At 34.4% G+C, this 17,688-nt stretch overlaps 1 protein-coding gene across 2 annotated transcripts in view; it reads left to right on the plus strand.

Moving 5' to 3' along the window:
• LOC139696376 (endothelin-converting enzyme homolog) overlaps positions 1-5,490 on the plus strand; it is a 107,158-nt gene extending 101,668 nt beyond the window's left edge. For both annotated transcript variants that reach the window (XM_071595123.1, XM_071595125.1), the window contains exons 14-18: positions 1,175-1,233; positions 1,382-1,430; positions 1,559-1,757; positions 4,202-4,372; positions 4,649-5,490. In XM_071595123.1, the coding sequence (XP_071451224.1) occupies positions 1,175-1,233; positions 1,382-1,430; positions 1,559-1,757; positions 4,202-4,372; positions 4,649-4,825 (655 nt within the window). In that variant the 3' untranslated portion in view covers positions 4,826-5,490. The remainder of the gene's footprint in view (positions 1-1,174; positions 1,234-1,381; positions 1,431-1,558; positions 1,758-4,201; positions 4,373-4,648) is intronic.
• The last annotated feature ends 12,198 nt before the right edge of the window (positions 5,491-17,688 follow it).

Below are 17,688 nucleotides of genomic sequence, written 5' to 3' on the forward strand. Positions count from 1 at the left end.
TGAATATCTAAGAATGGAAATGGATCAGCAAAAAAGTGGGTTTCATTTCACTGACCTAACCCTTGAAATCAGCATAACTGTTTTTGAAACAGACATTTAAAGTTTCTCTTTCAATTATTTTATCTTTACCATCAAAAAACCATGCTTCATCATGTCTCACTTGTCTCCTTCTCTTGCCTCAATTGAAAGAAGAGAACTGGGTCATTCTGCTTCTTGAGCTGTGGCATAATTCTCCTTCATTATCACTCACAGAAAGGAACACTCCACTTAATCAATAATAATAATAACAATTTGGTCAATTGGATTAAAATCGAGCAACTTATTGTAACATTCTTTTGGGGTATCTTATCTTTAAACTCCCAATACAATTTTGTTAATTTTTTACAAAATATGAGTGACATTTTTTACAAAATATGAGCCGCAATACCCTTCCTTTCCATTGTTCTCCCATTTCCCACTTTATCTTTTGTTGATAAATCTATCCAATATTTTCCTAACTGATTTCTCGTATAGATATTTCCTAATTTTTTGGATGTTTGTTTGTTGAACGGTTGTTTCACATTTTGTTTGATGGTTCTCGACTCCACTTAATCAGTACTGCTCATAAGGTTTCGTTTGCCCTCATAGTATTCTCCAAGGTAATGTGTGTATCTTCCATTTTTCCAAATAAAAATTATCCCTTGCTCTTTGGATAATAAAATAAAATTAGCTGGCTAGGTTATGTGAGAAATGTGATAATTTTTGAGAGAATTTTGTCACAAATTTCCAATGAAGTTCTCATATATATATATATATATATATATATATATATATATATATATATATATATATATATATATATATTAGGATAATATCACATATTGATAGTACCTTATAAGAAAAGGGTGGCTCAAACAGTGCCATTAATAATGGTCATCTGACCAATTCACAGGAATTTTGACATGGATACCTCACACATTTTTAAGCTTATATTAGGATATGTTTATATTAAATACATAAAAAAGCAACTGTTTCTCACTCTATCTTCATTAAATGTTTCATACCTTTCTCTAATTAATCTTAGAAAAAAATTTTAATAAGAGCTTTCTTTATCATGTATCATCAACGAATTGCAATTCAACTCTTAGATGTATCTGTTGCAAAAATACAAGCATATTGTTTTTTAACTTTTCAGGTGGGCTACAGATCCGACTGATGTAAATGCATTTCACACTTTTCAAGAAAATGCTGTCAGTGAGTACAATATTTTTTTCTTTCCGCAATACTGGTACAAGCTTTGGAATTACTTCTCATAAAAATTTCTTTGGAATAAATATCTTTGGAATTTGAGAATTGCATGTTCAGAGATGATATTAATATATCTTGAAATATTTTTTTCAAGCTATCCCTGCTGGCATTTTGCAGTTTCCATTTTATGGACTTGGGCTTGAGTAAGTTTGATTGTAAAATATATCATTTAAAGCATTTTGATATGTCACATTAAACTGAAGATTCTACATAGACTTTTAGATATGGTGAAAATTGTATTCAAAGAGATGTCATATGTTTTATTTTTTAGAGCACTGAATTATGGTGCTATTGGATCTGTTCTGGGTCATGAACTGACACATGGATTTGATAATTCAGGAAGGCAATTTGATCAAAATGGGAACTGGAGACAATGGTGGAGCAACAAAACTATAGCAGAGTACATAAATCGCACTGCTTGCTTTGTAGATCAATATTCCTCTTATTTAATTCCTGAAGTAAATGTAACAGTAAGTATCAGCCTTTTAAAGAATCCTGAGAACTTTTATGGTTATATTTTTACTAACCAAAATAAGGGTGGCCCTATATTGGAACAAAAATTTTTATTTAGTTTAGGAAATAATTCTTCCTAGATATCTTGGTACTGTCTGTGAAATTGTTCATTGTTTGAAATTTGTAGCTGAAGGGTAGTAGAGTGCCATTAAGAAAATTAACTCAGAAATTTACAGTAGGCACTTAGTTATAATTTCATACTTGCTTGATAAATTTTATTACAAATATGTTTTACCTATCATAAGCACTAGTCTACAAAATTATGGTATTTTCTTAATGGACCAGGGCACTAAATACTATGGTACATATTAACCCTGACAAACATAGCATAAAATATCCTTAAACCCCAGCCTACATACAATAACAAGACATTCTTTAGTACTGCATACTTTCTAACTCCCTTAATTTCATCCAGAATGCCTATTCTTTTCCTCCCTTTACCTCCCTTTCCCAGCATTATCCCCTCAGCTAACATCTTCACCATTCCTATGCCTCTCAGTATCTCCTGTATACACTTATCTCTCTTTCCTTGAATGTCTCCATCCATATTCATCTCTCTTCCACTCTTACCATTCCAAGAACTCAATTGTTGACTTTCCTTTTTGTTCATTTTATTTTCTTCATTATTATCCATAACCACATCTCAAAAGTATCTTATTTATGCTTATTCTCTTGATTCAAGGGCCAAGTTTCTGAGCCATACACTGCTAATTAGTTACCTCTTGTATTTTCTTTATATCTTTGCCTGAGGTGCCTGCCATTAATTCACGCTTTTTAGCTTATGTAATTCTTATTTTAATGTCCTTACTTCTTTGCCCACCCTCTTCTTAAATGCTTCCTAAATTAAATGAACTGTTCTGCTATTTCTATTTTATCTTCCTCAACTTTAATTTTTATTTCACTCTTTCAATTCCTTGAATATCTCATTACCTTCATTTTCTAATTATCAATTCTCATCCTGTGCTTATCACACTAATTATACAATGTTCTAAGTAATGATTTGTAACCCTTGCTAACTATATAACTAACTCTAGATCAACCTCAAATCTAACTGATATGAGAAGTTCCCAATGTACTTTCACTCCTGTCTCCAGCCCTTCCCATACCATCCTAAATGTTTCCTCAGCATGCAGTTTAAAAAGAAAAGATGAAGTAGTGAACATCCCTTTCATACTCCCCAGCCTAGCAGTGTCCATCCTGATTCTTAGTGCACTATGAACACTAGTGCAGTGTGAGGCATTTAAAGATCCCTGATCAGATGTATATCTCTCCAGTCAACTCCTATATCCTGAAAAATGTTCACAATCAATTCTTTCTCTTGAATATTTCCTTAAAATCAGCAAAGCATGAAAATTCATTCTGGTTGCACTTTATATTCCTTTCTAATAGTGACTTCATCATTTCTGTGGCATCACACACACCCATCCTCTTCCTAAATCAAAAATGATATTCTCCTAAATGTTCATTTACTCTCTTTTCTGTTCTTTTCTTGGTAATTCTAGGAGCTACACCTTTGCTGTGTGTGAATTAAAACTTATAGTCCTCTCATACTGCTTTTTTCATTTTTTGGGATGCTATGGTCACTGGTCTAACAGTCTTTCAGTCAAATTCCTATATCATAAATGCCACAAAGATATGCAAAGCTGGAGTGAGACAGGGTGATAATGAGAATACATGGAGGAATAGTTGCATAGTAATTGATAGAAGCTGGATTGAAAATCAACATTGGACAGTCATAGTACTGAATAAAAAAATGAAAGGCATAGTAAATATAGAGCATGTGAGTGATAGAATTTTATTAGTAGTGTTAGAAGCAACCTCAGCCAATGTCCTGGAAATATACTTTTGCAGCCTAATTAGTTCATGTTCAACGGCGGGAAGAATAATTATAATAATAATGATTTATAGGGTCAACCAGAAGAAATAGATAAGAATTTATCTGTACGTAAACATTTAATACGGATGGGGGTTTGGAATGCAGGGGTGGGAAAATGAATGAGAAAGCAATTTCGCAAGTGATTCATCCCTACTATATATTTGAGTTTTATGTTTACTTAGGATGCTTAAAGTTGAGTTTAATGGCTTACTTTACACTTTAGTGTTTCTAGTATGTAGCAGACAAAATTATCTGTGAAATTAATTGAGACCTTAAGACCTGCTAACTATAATTCTGGAGATACTGTCCTGCAACTAAATGGAGGCATACAAGAACAACCCATTAACTAGGACATCATCTTCATAATACCATAGAATTTTTGTTTGAATCAAATTATTATATTTGAATGACTTTATATTCAATAATTTTTGTAAAATATAATTTTAGTGATTAATCATTCTTTACTCATATCAAATGCATTGCAGTACATGTTCATCATCATTAGCGTTGGATTTTGTCTTTAAGGTTAATGGTAAGCAGACTCTTGGAGAAAATATAGCAGATAATGGTGGTATACATGAAGCCTGGGCAGCATATAATAGATACAAACAGAGGACTAATGAAATCACTGATTCTCGTTTACCAGGCTTGGAACAATTTTCTCAAGATCACCTGTTATTCATAGCATTTGGGAGTGTAAGTACTTATTTTATGCTATTGTAATTGATAATATCCTTACACTTTTCATATTCTGTTTTACAGCTGCTGTTGAAATGATCCAAATTTGTTATAATAATGATTGATTCTCGTAATTTATTAAGTCCTGGTCAAAATCGGACTGATTCATTTGCATGTCTCAAGTTCACTATAAAAGGAATCTGTCGTTGAAAATTTTAGAGGATTGGTGTATTGTTCAATAAGGCATTGACTTATACATAGATATCAAAGACTGACCCTTTCTCTTTTATACAGCTTTGGTGTGAACATGGCACTGCTGCAACTGCAAAATGGATCCTTGAAAGGGATGAGCACAGTCCCAGCAAAGCCCGTGTTTGGGGGGCTATTTCAAACTCTAAAGAATTTGCCAAAACATTTAACTGTCCTGTGGGTAGTCCCATGAATCCTGATGTTAAATGTAGACTTTGGTGAGAGTGACTTCTGTGTGATACACCAATTTGGTGACAAAAATAAGACTGAAGTAGAAGAGAGCATTTTTTTAAAGCAGTATTCCTTCATATTCATTTGCATCCTCATTTTCAAACTCAATATTCTGAACATAGTTTGTTCATTGTGATAATATTGATAAAAGAAGCTATCCAAACCAAAGTCCTTGGCAACCTGGATACTTTGGGTGGCACATGTCTCAAAATCGTCCATTTTTTCTAACCTGGAAGGTGAAATCATTTGACAAAAAGTATGTGGCTGTGTGGTTTACATTCAATTACTTTTTTTAAGCCAAAAGGTGTATGTATTGATGAGAACATTACATATGCTGCTAAGTTCAATAATGTAGTACTAAGTGTCTCCTTTACCCACAAATGTGGTTGTGATTTGCTAGTGATTCATGTAATGTTGGCATACATTTTGATTTAAGATACTTGTGAGGTGACGAACATTATTATGTTGGATATTTCAATGCAGATATTTTGTTTTTTGTGTCATTATTTGTGTTCACCTAAGTAAAAATATACATTTATTAGTGTTTTGGCTATTATCATTTTCATATTGATCTTCACTTAATGATTTATTATATCCACGAATAGTATATAACACAGAGCAATTAGGGTCTGCATTTAAGTATCAATGAGAGATTTTCAGTGATTCTTTATGTACTTAATTTTTTTCCAGTGAATTTAATTAGAATTGTAGGTGTAATTTTGTTTTGTCAAAACATTTTTGGGAGTCATTTCCATGGAATAAAAATTTCGTTTTGCAATTTTGCAAAATTCGAACTTGACATAAAAATTGATATTTTTTTGTGTGTGGTATTAGTGTTTCAGTTGAAGTAATAGTTAATGTATTTCCAGTAGTTTTGTATTGATGTTTTTGTGAAAGAATGCAGTTCTTGTGAATATTCTGCTTTCCATATTTTATCTACCATTAGTTCAAATAATTTCAGTAGATATAAAGAAATATGTGCTTTTATTCCATTTATTTGAAGTTGCATTTCTGATTTCAGCACTGAGATTAATTTTCAATTATTTTTCAAATCAATGATTGAATATTCAGCTCGTTTGTTCTATGTGGGTAGGTACATAATCCTGTGAGTAGGTAATTTAAGGACAGAAATGTTATCTATTTTATCATATTGAACAACTTTATATCTGCAGTAACCTGAGATAGAATATTCTGTGTGAAAGTGTTTAGTTGACAGGGCCAAAAATTTGTTGAAACAGTGTCAGTGAAAACTTCAATGAACTAGTCAATCTGTATTATGACTGTGTTGTGGTGTGTGCCATCAATGTCAATTGAGTGGAGTATTTTGTGAAAGTGAATTTTTTAATACAAACATGAACTGAACGAGTGATAAATTAGAGAACATTTTCATATTTTAAATCATGCACAGAGGATGCTATATTTTGACAAGTTTGTCTCAAGATGAATCAATGTTTTAAAAGTTTAATTGAAAGTTAATAAATTTAAAAGTTAAATCAAAAAGATATGTACATGTAAAAGGATTTCAAAGTATAAATGTTACTACTTGAAAATTTTGGAGTGGGAATAAGCATTGATCTAAATAATTCTACTGGACAAATTAATCTCTTATAAATACTGCCAATGAACCATTGAAATCTCAAACATCCAATTTTTCTAAATTCTTTTGACTTTATTTCCTCTCGCTATTTATATCTTATTATCTATTATAACCTTGGATCTAAGTCATTCATCTTAGCATCACATTCATTCAATCTTTCTGTACCTTAATTTACCTCTCATAACATCTTTACAGGGAAGTTATTTTATGAATTCTCTTCACCTTCGGTGAGCATTTCCTCAATTAGTTAATAGCTATTTTTCAAGTAGTATTTCTAGTATTATGTGCAGATTTGCCTTTTCTAATCCCTGATATTTCTTCCTCCTTCACAGCACAATCATTTATCTGCCTCAAATTAAATCAGACAATTCTGTATATCCTTGTAGTGTGATTTTTTTCCAATTTTCCTAAATAATAATAATGTATTTATTTGTCCAGCAGGCAGAGTGTACAGTAATGAGAATACATGGCAGGTGTATAGGACACCTCAATGGTTTACAGATCACATTATTCCCAAATAGAAATACAAAATACAGTTATGGCAGAAAACTAATATACACTTTAGTTTTACATAAATGTTCATTTACACTACAATAACACTCATCAACCAGATATACAAATAGATTCTTCTTGGTTACTGAAGTTCTTGTCTCTTTTTTTAATGTTTTGGCAGATTGTCAAACAATTTTGTGTACAATGATGCTGTTCATTTAGCTAACATAGACAGTTCTGATGTTTTCACAGGAATATCTTTACATCGTCTGGTATTGTGACAGAGATGACTGTTATTTATTTTAAGGTCACTCTTTTTTTTCAAAATATAGGTCACTGAATGATAGATATATACACAAGGCACAGTTAACATTCCCAAATATTAAAAAAGAGGTGGACAACGTGCATGATAAGGTTGATTACATATGAGTCTTACTATTTTCTTAACTAAAAGTACTTGATTTCATGAGGAAGATGTTCCCCAGAATACAATTCCATAAGAGGTTACAGAGTAAAACAAGCCATAATATAAAATTTTTAGGACATCTAAACTAACAGTGTGTTGTAAAACTGATATGTGGTTGTAAACTGAATTCATTTTCTTACATGCCTGGGTGATATGTTCATCCCACCTAAGATACTGGTCACCATGCAACCCTAAACATTTTTAATTTTCTACCACCATCTTAACCTTATTAGTTCAATTCTGTCCTTTATTACTCTTAAGTCTACATTTAATTTGTTCAGTTCCTAAAATCTTATTAATCACCTGTACCTACTGTAATCATGGTGCTTATTTTTTCTATCTACCATTCTGCATCCTTTGCAGCTTTTGATGTATCCATATATCTTTTGTAAATTCTTCCCATCCTTCCTTCACTGTGCCCATCCCCTTGCCCTTAATTAGAATTCAGCCAAATGATTTCTCTTATTTCATCTATTTTTCTCTTGTTAAAGCTTTTTCTTTAAATTTTCCTTCCTCACCGTCTTAATTCCCCTGAATTTTGCCATGCATTCATTATCACTAAAGTGTGATCTGCATCTTTTCTTGGAAATCTGAGAATTGGTCCAATTCCTAAATCTACTCGTATGTCTAGTCATATGCAATATAATGGATATCTCCCACAATATTTCAAGTGCGCCTTCCTCTATCTTGGTTAATCATATTTCAATTATAATTTAACCCTTTACCTCACAGAACTATTGTTGGTTTCCCCTCACTGTCATTCTGTATTCCCAAACCATACCCCTCCTCTCCTTTCTGAACTATACCAAAACTCCCCTTCATTTTTCCTTTCACTCACTGCTACATGCAAGCTACCGAGTGTCTATCCCAACACTTTCAGTATGATGGCAGGTGACCAATAGCTGAGGATATTTGCACCATAACAGATAGATGGGTAATTTGGTTGGAGTAGGATGTTGAGGAAATGGGAGAAGGGTGAAAAGAAACCTGATGATATCATCATTATCAGCGTTGGGCACCGTGTTACAAAGCCAAAAAACACACTTTTCATGTGGAGGCAGGTCTTTCCACTCAGACTGCTCAGAGCAAACTGGCGACCAGCTGCGTTGCAAGGGCAGACCCCCAACTACATCTCCTGACCAGTTTAGTCAAACTGCCATGGATAGTCGCCTCACAATAAAATCATGCGCATTACTTTCATATTAGACCCCTCAGACTGCTCAGAACAAACTGGTGACTGGCTGCATTGGTAGGGTAGACCCCCCACCACATTTCCTGCTGGGTTTTACCGCACTGCCATTGTTAGTCATGCTACAGTAAAATCATGCACATTACTTTCATAATAATGTTCTGGGAGTGCCGAGATTGCTTGCGTTGCCACCATGATGGCTGCTGCAACTGCTTCTGCCTCAGATCTTGGGTTTCTCCTTGCTCAAGGGCCACATTTCCACAATTTCCACAACTTGCTGCTTCTTTCTTTCATTTATGGAATAAGAGCAGTTTCTCCATCAATTAAAAACCTTTCCTTTTTTACTTGTTTTTTATTTCTCCCATGGCAACAGCATCAACAAATATAGGATTCGAAATAAACAATATGGCATGTTTCAGGAGCAGCATTTTTTCGAAACGTTGGCCAATATGGAACCCTTGATCCAGTGGAAGACCTGAGAAAACTTCATCAAGCAAATACCCCAGGGAAGAACCAGATCTTACATCATCATTAGCCTACTTTTAAGGAAAGGGGTCCACTGGGTAAGGCCTCACCCTTTGGACGACATACTCATCTTGAAGTTCCCTCGACTTAGCACCTAACTATGGATTAGGTGCTAAGTGGAGGGATTAACATTTGAATGTATCATTTTAAATGCAATTTATCTCATTTTGCTAGATTGAATTTTGTTACTCTTTAGATATGTCATGGCATGGCTGTGTGCTCAAATATTTTCTTGAAGACCATTTACCCTTTCTGATCAACTGAAAAGCAAAGGGGGTGTGATAATAATGTGTAATTGCATCATTGAAATTCCAAAGAGCCCTGGAATTTTGTTTCTTTTTATTTATTTTTCTTTTCCATTTTTAATAATGAGGTCTTATCTACTATACAATAAATGGATTTGAATGAATAATGCGGGCCCAGGAAATAATACTGTAACTCCAACAATTCTCTTGTAATGTAAATTATAGCCTATTAGAATTAATTTTCATCTTAACTGCTGTTTAGCCACCCAATAGAGAAGCTAGGAATTCAGCATTTGTGTGTGATTCATTGGTCAACTCCACAATAACGTTTGGTAATGCACATTTAGCAAATGATTCTATTAAAAGTTACTTTTGTGGCATCTCATACAGTTTCTTAGAATTTCCCAATAACATTTACTTGTGTTCTTGCCTTGGATTTGGTTGGAGGGAATGGTCATTGCAAAAAAATCAATCATCCATTACAATGACCAGTGTTAGTAAAAATAAATGACAAAAATTATGAGTCTTGAACATTTTCTTCCCTCCAAACATTGAAATTAATATAATAGTGTTTGTTGTATCACTTCCATGACTACTATTGCACTCGGTATGTTAGAAGGCAAGGACTCTATCAGGTACAGTGACCATTTTGATGACAAACACCTTTTAGCATATGAAAAAATTAAAAGGATTACTATTTATGGCAGCATTTAAAGTAAAGACAAAATTTATATTTAAAATTACAGTCACCATAGAATCCCCTGTAGGATTTTAAGTTTTGAAAACAATTTTTATAGGTTACAAATGGGGAGAATAATTATTTCTACTAGAGTCAAAGATGGAACTTGCTTAACTAATGGAAGAAGGAGATCTCACTGCAGTAAACTATTTGCCTTCAAGAGAGAAACAATACATTAAATATGCAAAGAAATGGAACCCTGGTTGAATTTGGTAAACATGTTACAAAGATGTTTGTAATATGATACAGGATTGTGAGTGCCATGATACAGGTTTGGGTGTATCATTTTGAAACAGTAGTAAGGTAGAGAAAATGTTGTCACTTATGGCAGAGATCATATTATGTTGTATGACAGATATTTTTGTGTTATTCAACAGACACCCTTTATTTTTTTAATCAGCCTCTTCTTGGACAAAGTAATGCTTTTTTGGAACAAAGGCATATGATTCTGTTGCTGACATTTTTTTTGGACAGTCAGTAATTTTTTTCGAATGGCCAAGGATACCTGTAACCAAATCGACTCTGTACCTAATGGAACTTCAAGGTTGCCTCTTTGTATCAATGCTTTCATGAGACACACAACAATGACAGACGTTTTTATCATGAGATACATTGAAGATTCAGATGACTCCTGTATCATTATACCTAATGCATTGAGTTAATGACCAACTTTGATGACAACCACAGTAGAGGTTCAAAATGGGTTTATCGCAGTAAAATGCTTTCAAATCGAGAAAATAAATATGAATAGACATCCATTTTCATAATGAGCTATGTTTCCAAACACATTTACAGATAAGTAAATATATTATCAAATGGCATATACCGATGTTCCATGTTCACAAGTATTTTTATTTTTTTAAATAACGTCTCGATCAGTCTTGTCCAATATTTATTTATATAGTATTTCAGAACCTTTTAAGGAGCAATCTATCACAGTTATATTAGGAGTGGATGGTATACTTTTAAAATTGTTTCGCTTACACTGTACTTGCAAAAAATTAACAATAAAACGGAATAATGACGCAATTCAATATCCCTCACGAATGCTTCAAAATGGATATAAAAGTGGAACCAAAGAAATGACTTATTTTGCTACATAATATTCTTTACACTGGGTGTTTAGAAAAATACAATAAGCTGAGGAGACTGAATTTAAAGCTTACAGAATGAAAGCGCTTCGCAGTGTTGGGGACGATTAAAATAACTGATTTTTCATATAAGGTATGTGAGAGAGAAGAATGCGAAATGGAGTGAGAGCGCTCCATTAAATTTGACAACTTAGTGAGATAATCTGATATGTATGATGTCACTCCCAAGTTAAAGGAAAACGAAGTTTTTTTTCCGAACCATTACAAGGTTACGCATACACCAATTTTATTATTTTGCGAATAGGTACCTCCCTGTATGCCTATTCAACTCGCCTGCTCCAACTTCTCCTCCCTTTTTATCGTTCATGCTACCGCCTTCACCGAATCTTTATGCTTCCACCCTCGTCTCCCTTCCCCCCTTCTCTCAATTCCTCGACCCCTCCAGGCTTCTCAACAACTCCCCTCGAACGCGTGAGCGCCCTCTCTCGATTTTTGGCCACCAGTACGAGGTTTCATTCTTCGTTTGGCCATCGTGATCAGTCGGGTGGAGTCGTAAGGATTAAATTTCCTCCGTGTGATGAACTACAGAAACTATTTTTGGCCTGGTTTGCACAAGTGGAGAGGATCGTCCACTTCATTCAAGAAGATAAGGTCATATAAATCTTCATTTATAATTAGCTTAATAATTAATTGTAAGTTTTTAGATAATTTTATATTGTTCACGTACCTGAAATTCCTTTTTGACTTATGTGTAGTTCTTAGAAATGAATTGCATTCATGAACGTTAATTCTTAAACGATTATTGAAGTTTTCGGAAGCGATCACCTAAAATATTCATTTTATGGGCAATCTTGGGAGTTGGGTAAGGGGATGTTTTCATAGTTCGTGAAACGGTGTTGTGGTACCAATTATAGCGTGAAAATTCCAGTTTTTATGTGATTTATGCATGGTGACCCATTAAAACTTCTAGAACATAATCAAGGAAAAGTGGAAGCAAAACGGGGCGACGCTTATTCGCAGGTTGGTCAAATTGGAGAAAGTTACCACCTTAATTCCGAAGAGCACAGTTTTACTTTTAATATTTTCACAATGATATAGGCGTGACTGTAGTAAATAAATACTAATTCGCTTCACTTCATCTCTACGTATTTCAGGGTTCTCGTCGCGATAGTTTGCTCCAATTCAGTTTCGTTAGCAATCCTTCGGAAATGGTTAGGGTGAAAGGGAGCCATCGGCCCAGGGACACTAGGAGAATTGCAAGCGTAACTATCAAATGCCGTCGGAATCAGAAAATATGCAGGAATCCACGCTGCATAAACTTCACGCAAAAATATCACGCTCCTTACATTTCAAAATTTCGTCTGTCCGAGTATCGTGGGCTATGCCAACAGCTGTTTAGCGAGTAGTAAGTTATATTTTTTTAGATTTAAGTTATACGATGATCAATATACTTTGAATGTTCATGAGATATTCACTAAAAACTGCATTTAAAAAAAATGATATTGTAATTGTCACTTTTTTCCAGGTGCTCTGGATCGCCGAAACATTTTTCAGTGATGCACAGGTTTCGGGTTCGTAATCGAGAGATGCTCCCATGGCTTAATTAGCCCTTGGTGTACCCATCATTACGGAGAGCTATGAGTCTGAATGAGATTGAATTCAACAGAGCAGAGAGCAGCTGGACGTCTTGCCGCGTTGCAGATGCTGTGAAACGTTTCTCTTTTGCCGTCCACACTTCTTTCTTCATGAATGAGGTAATGATTAAAATAAGTGTTTTACTGATCGGGGTCGATTAATCCACTGCCTATTGAGCGATACATTATTATTCCTCCATGTAATAGATACCTACTCTTAGGCCTGCATTACAGTAGATTCACAGTCGGTAGTACTACTAGAGAGGAAGTCTACTACTACCTACTACAGTAGGTAGTAGTAGACTATTCATCCCCTACAGCCCTATAAACTCCACCTTCTCCCAGCTCTAGGGGTCTGTGAAATGCACTAACCTTTCTACCGGGTCAAAGTTATTGTCCATGGGAAGGATTGATTAATCATTAAAAACACTAATTCATTAAGTACAGCTTCTTTTACCATTTTCGTTATAACTGGTGTACACTGTTATATGATTAATTTTGGATGGCCTAAACATTAAGCACTATTTTTTAAGTGTGTAGGAATGTCTTACATCCTCCACCATTACTGCATACAATTTTAACATTTTATACCTTTGAAAATGTACAATTATTATGCTTACGTAATTGTTCTTGTAATTGAAGAAAAACTGCTCATTGAGGCAAAACTATGAACTTTGCATTCAACCATTATTAGTGCCTTTGTGTGGTCCAGTGTGTGAACAACAATGTGGTGGTTTGGATTCCATACTTTACTGGTCTAGTAATGTCCTTGAGTACTCAAGTGGGCTCATTTGCATACTGTGCAGCTTCTTAGATTGAACTATGGGTGGGTCTTGGGTTACTTCAATCGGCTGTGGTACCCAATGACTCTATGCCTGAACATTTTTTTCATCTTAAGTCCTCCAGAATGGATTGAGCATTGATTGGTTTCTCTTTTCTAGCGCATGACTAAATTAGATGGTTCTAATTAATTCCTGCAGTATGTTTCCCGTTACAATTGACTAAGGACATCTGTTCATCCTTGGTCAACTCTCAAACATAAAAGGAAGTAACAATAGTACACTCCCCCAGAACAATATGAGTTTAGAGAATCTTCAAAATTGGATTTTATCTAGATAGTTTCCTCAGCAATGACATATGGTAAATTGTCACCCTACAGTCAGTTTCAAAGCTGTGAAACTTTTTTGTTCCAAATGCCAGGTAGATCTTCTCCTTCACTTGTATGGCAATAAAGCAGGTAGGCTGTACTGTGAAGCATTATGACAATTCCTTTTACTGTGCCAGAGTACATTATCAATCCACCCCTTCATGTAGCAAATGTACTAAGGCTTTAATTTCTGGAATCATTTTATTGTAAATAAGCAAAACACTTCCTGGTATTTTACACTCTTGTTTAGATACTAACAAGTTTTAACATTTGACTGTCATCATGATACAACAATATTGGTGTGCTCTCATACATAAGTCTTAATTTGTCAGTGGGAGAGGGAAAAGCTAGGGAAGGTGAAAGGATGAGGAAAGTTTGTGATAAGGTGGAGAGGAGGGTTTGGGAATGATCATTTCACAGATAAAGGAGAGATAATTGACCTATGTGGGGAAAAGTAATGGGAAATGGGGAGCAACTGAGTAAGGAGTTGAGCCCAGGACGATGACTCTCCATTTTGCTCAGGAAGGGGGAAAATAATGGGGAATGAAATTCACAAGCATGGTTTTCTAACAAGTACTAATTATTTGTGGAATAGGTAGGAATATAGCAATGGCAAATACACGTTGTGTTCTTGCAAAAACATTGTCCTTCAATTTTGCAAAAATCATTTTGTAGTGGAAATATGGGAGTGATTTCAAACTCAATGTTTTGCAGCTGAGATGTAAAGGAGTGGACTTTTTGGACTTTGGACAAATTGGACTTTTTTTAAGGTGCACAGTATCGATAGGAAAATATGGTAGTTAAAATTATGAAAGCTGAAAATGGTTGTTCAATGACAGTGTTCATGAATTACATTTATGGTTGCTGTCCATTTCCCTTCCGCTCAAAATAATGAACCTTGGCTCTGGTTTTGCTATGATTTACCTCATTCTATATTTCCAACCACTCTTCCTCATGCTGCCTAATTAACTCCCCTTTATGTGAGGAGATCGTCTATCCTAGGCCCTGCTTCAATTTTGTTACTTTTCTCATCCTTCTTATTCATCTCCCAGAGCCTCCCCCTCCTGTTCTACTTCCTCTGCCCCCTCTGCCTCATTGACAAGTGAGGCATACAGGAAAAACATAACGCATGGTGAAACTGAATGAAAGCTTTGTTCACCTTTGTTCCTTTCTTTTTTGTCCCCTTCATCTTCTCTCCCTCTCCCTCTCTTTCCTTTGCCCTTAGCCCTTCTCTTAACCAAGTTTCCTGTATGTATACAGGAAAACTTGGAGGTGGTCAGCAAGAGGGTAGCTCCGCCAAAGTGATAATAAACGACCATTTGCTGTGGACGACCATTGGCAGTGCACGTTCACCAGTTATTGGAAGAATGGGTATTTCCTTCTCTTGTTAACCCAGGGGGGTGGAAATTGTCTTGGCATGGAAATTTCCAATTTTTGGGAAATCTGAGAAGGATTTGAAAAGGTACAAAACTGGAGACTAGGTAGCAAAATGTCACTCACAGTTGAAAGCCTCCTGTTTAGCGTCAATTGCAGTCACTTCTGAATGTGTCATGAAAACTGGATTCATTTGGATTGATTTTTGGGTACCAGATCTTCCTAGGAAACATCAGTTGGCATAGAGAAAGGAACTTGCCCCTTTCCAGATGTGATTTTTACACATCATTGGGCTTAGTACTAGGTGAGCTCTATCCTGACCTATGAAACCTACCTTCAGCTTGATTTCTGTGGTATACATTGTCTTTATAATTAAACAATAAACTTAGCTGAAGATTTATATTATGAAGTAAAACTACCTTATGTAAAAATGAAATTGATATAAGTATAAACATTTACTAGCATTAGTTTACTTCTGCCAAGCATTTTGATATGGAGAGGTATTAATATAGGTATATAATGTATATGTATATCTAATTTGAAAATTATTTTCATTCAAGGAACATGGAGGTCCTCTGGAATGATCCGGTGAAATTCTGCTTCAACTAGTCATTTTTTTTCAAATTGTTTTGGGGTCCACCTGAGTAGTGGAAGTGAACTATATACTTGCAGCTGTTTTGAGGCAGGGAAGATGGATCTGACAGTTTACAGCTCAATTAAGGACTTTGTTTTGTGTACAAAATATCTTAAAAGATCCATTTTCCTAAAAGAAAAGAGAAGTGTTTCAGGATATACCTTCTCTTGTATCAAGGAATTTATCATCTCAGTGGTGGCAAAAATCTTACCTTGAAGTATATTCTACTCCTCAATATGACAGTGCTGCACTATTTTATTTTCCAAAATATAGTTTGTACTCTGTTTGGTAGATGGGGTATTTGAATCTAATTCTGGTGAGCCGTTTCTACTTAAAATAAAAAGTAGCATGAGTAATCATAAACTGACCCATACTGCACACATTGAGGTCATCTGCTTCTTAATTTCTTAAGGGTAGAATATTATTTTCATTATTTGAATCTTTTCTCTTGAATAATTCTTTGCAAATAATATCATATTAGAGTTTATTCGGTCTATTACCTTCTATGAATTCAGATCTGTCTAGGTACTCATCAGGACAAGATTTTCCAGCCAGTCTAGCATCACTTAGCAAAATTAAGTAATTCATTGTCGGATTATATTGCTATCCAAAAATTCAACTGCTGGCCTATCCTAGAATTGACATCAATAGGACTCTATTTCGGAAAAGAAATACTTATTAGTTATTCCACATATATTGAAAAATATATATGGAATAACTAAGTATTTCTTTTCCGAAATGAATCGCTTCCACAAAGTTACGCCTCAAACCATTCTAGGACTATTCCTTTTGGAAATAAGTGAATTTTTCAACTACTTAATATGTTCTAATGTAATTGCCTAGTTAAATTGATTTTTCTAGATTTCATTAATTTTAGTACATGAACTAAGATATATAGCATAACTGCTTATGATTTTTCATTCTCATGAAATGTTTACCAAAAAAACTTAAATTGGGTTTGGTTGGCCATAGTTATGCTTTCTAAGCACAGGTAACTTAGGGAAAAATATTATTATTAAAAAACACCTGTGCTGATAGTGTCAGGTGGCACACAAGTCCCAAATAATTACAAGAGATAATAGATAAAATCAGACTTCAAAACACATATCTTTAATAAAACAAGCAAATCCCCATCTCATTTACATCCATCAATCAGCAAGAAAAAAAGATAAATTAAAAAAATTAAGCTGTTACATATAATACAATACAATAGTTTAAGGACAACATAATAGCATACAGCACTGCTGCATCGACATTAATATACAGAAGGGAAAACATTATGTAGAAGTGTATTTGACCTTTAAGCTATTATGAGACTTCCCTACATTTTTCAAATTTACTTTAATACTTAATAGTATTTCAAAGCTGCTAGTCTGTAGCTCACTTGTTACCATTACATTGATTAATATATCTATGATATACCAGTTTTATGATCAATATTACAATCAATACTTCAATAGAAAACTATCTTAAGCAAAAATTGAGAATCGGAACATTTCTTGTCATTTACTATTTGGCATATTTAAATTTTTCTCATGAATGACACTTTTAACCTATATGCAGTATCCAGGCATATTATCCTTTTTGTTCTCATCTCTTATGTTGCATATTTATTCAGTAATTGAGCCATAATTTTCTCGGTATTACCAAGCCAACATAGTACAGGTCTCTCCTACTTATTACCAATTCATGCAATCTATATCTGATCACAATTACAACTT

This window comes from Hetaerina americana, unplaced genomic scaffold, assembly GCF_022747635.1.
Source record: "Hetaerina americana unplaced genomic scaffold, ioHetAmer1.1.p SCAF_7, whole genome shotgun sequence".
In the NCBI taxonomy this organism is placed as follows: Eukaryota; Metazoa; Arthropoda; class Insecta; order Odonata; family Calopterygidae; genus Hetaerina; species Hetaerina americana.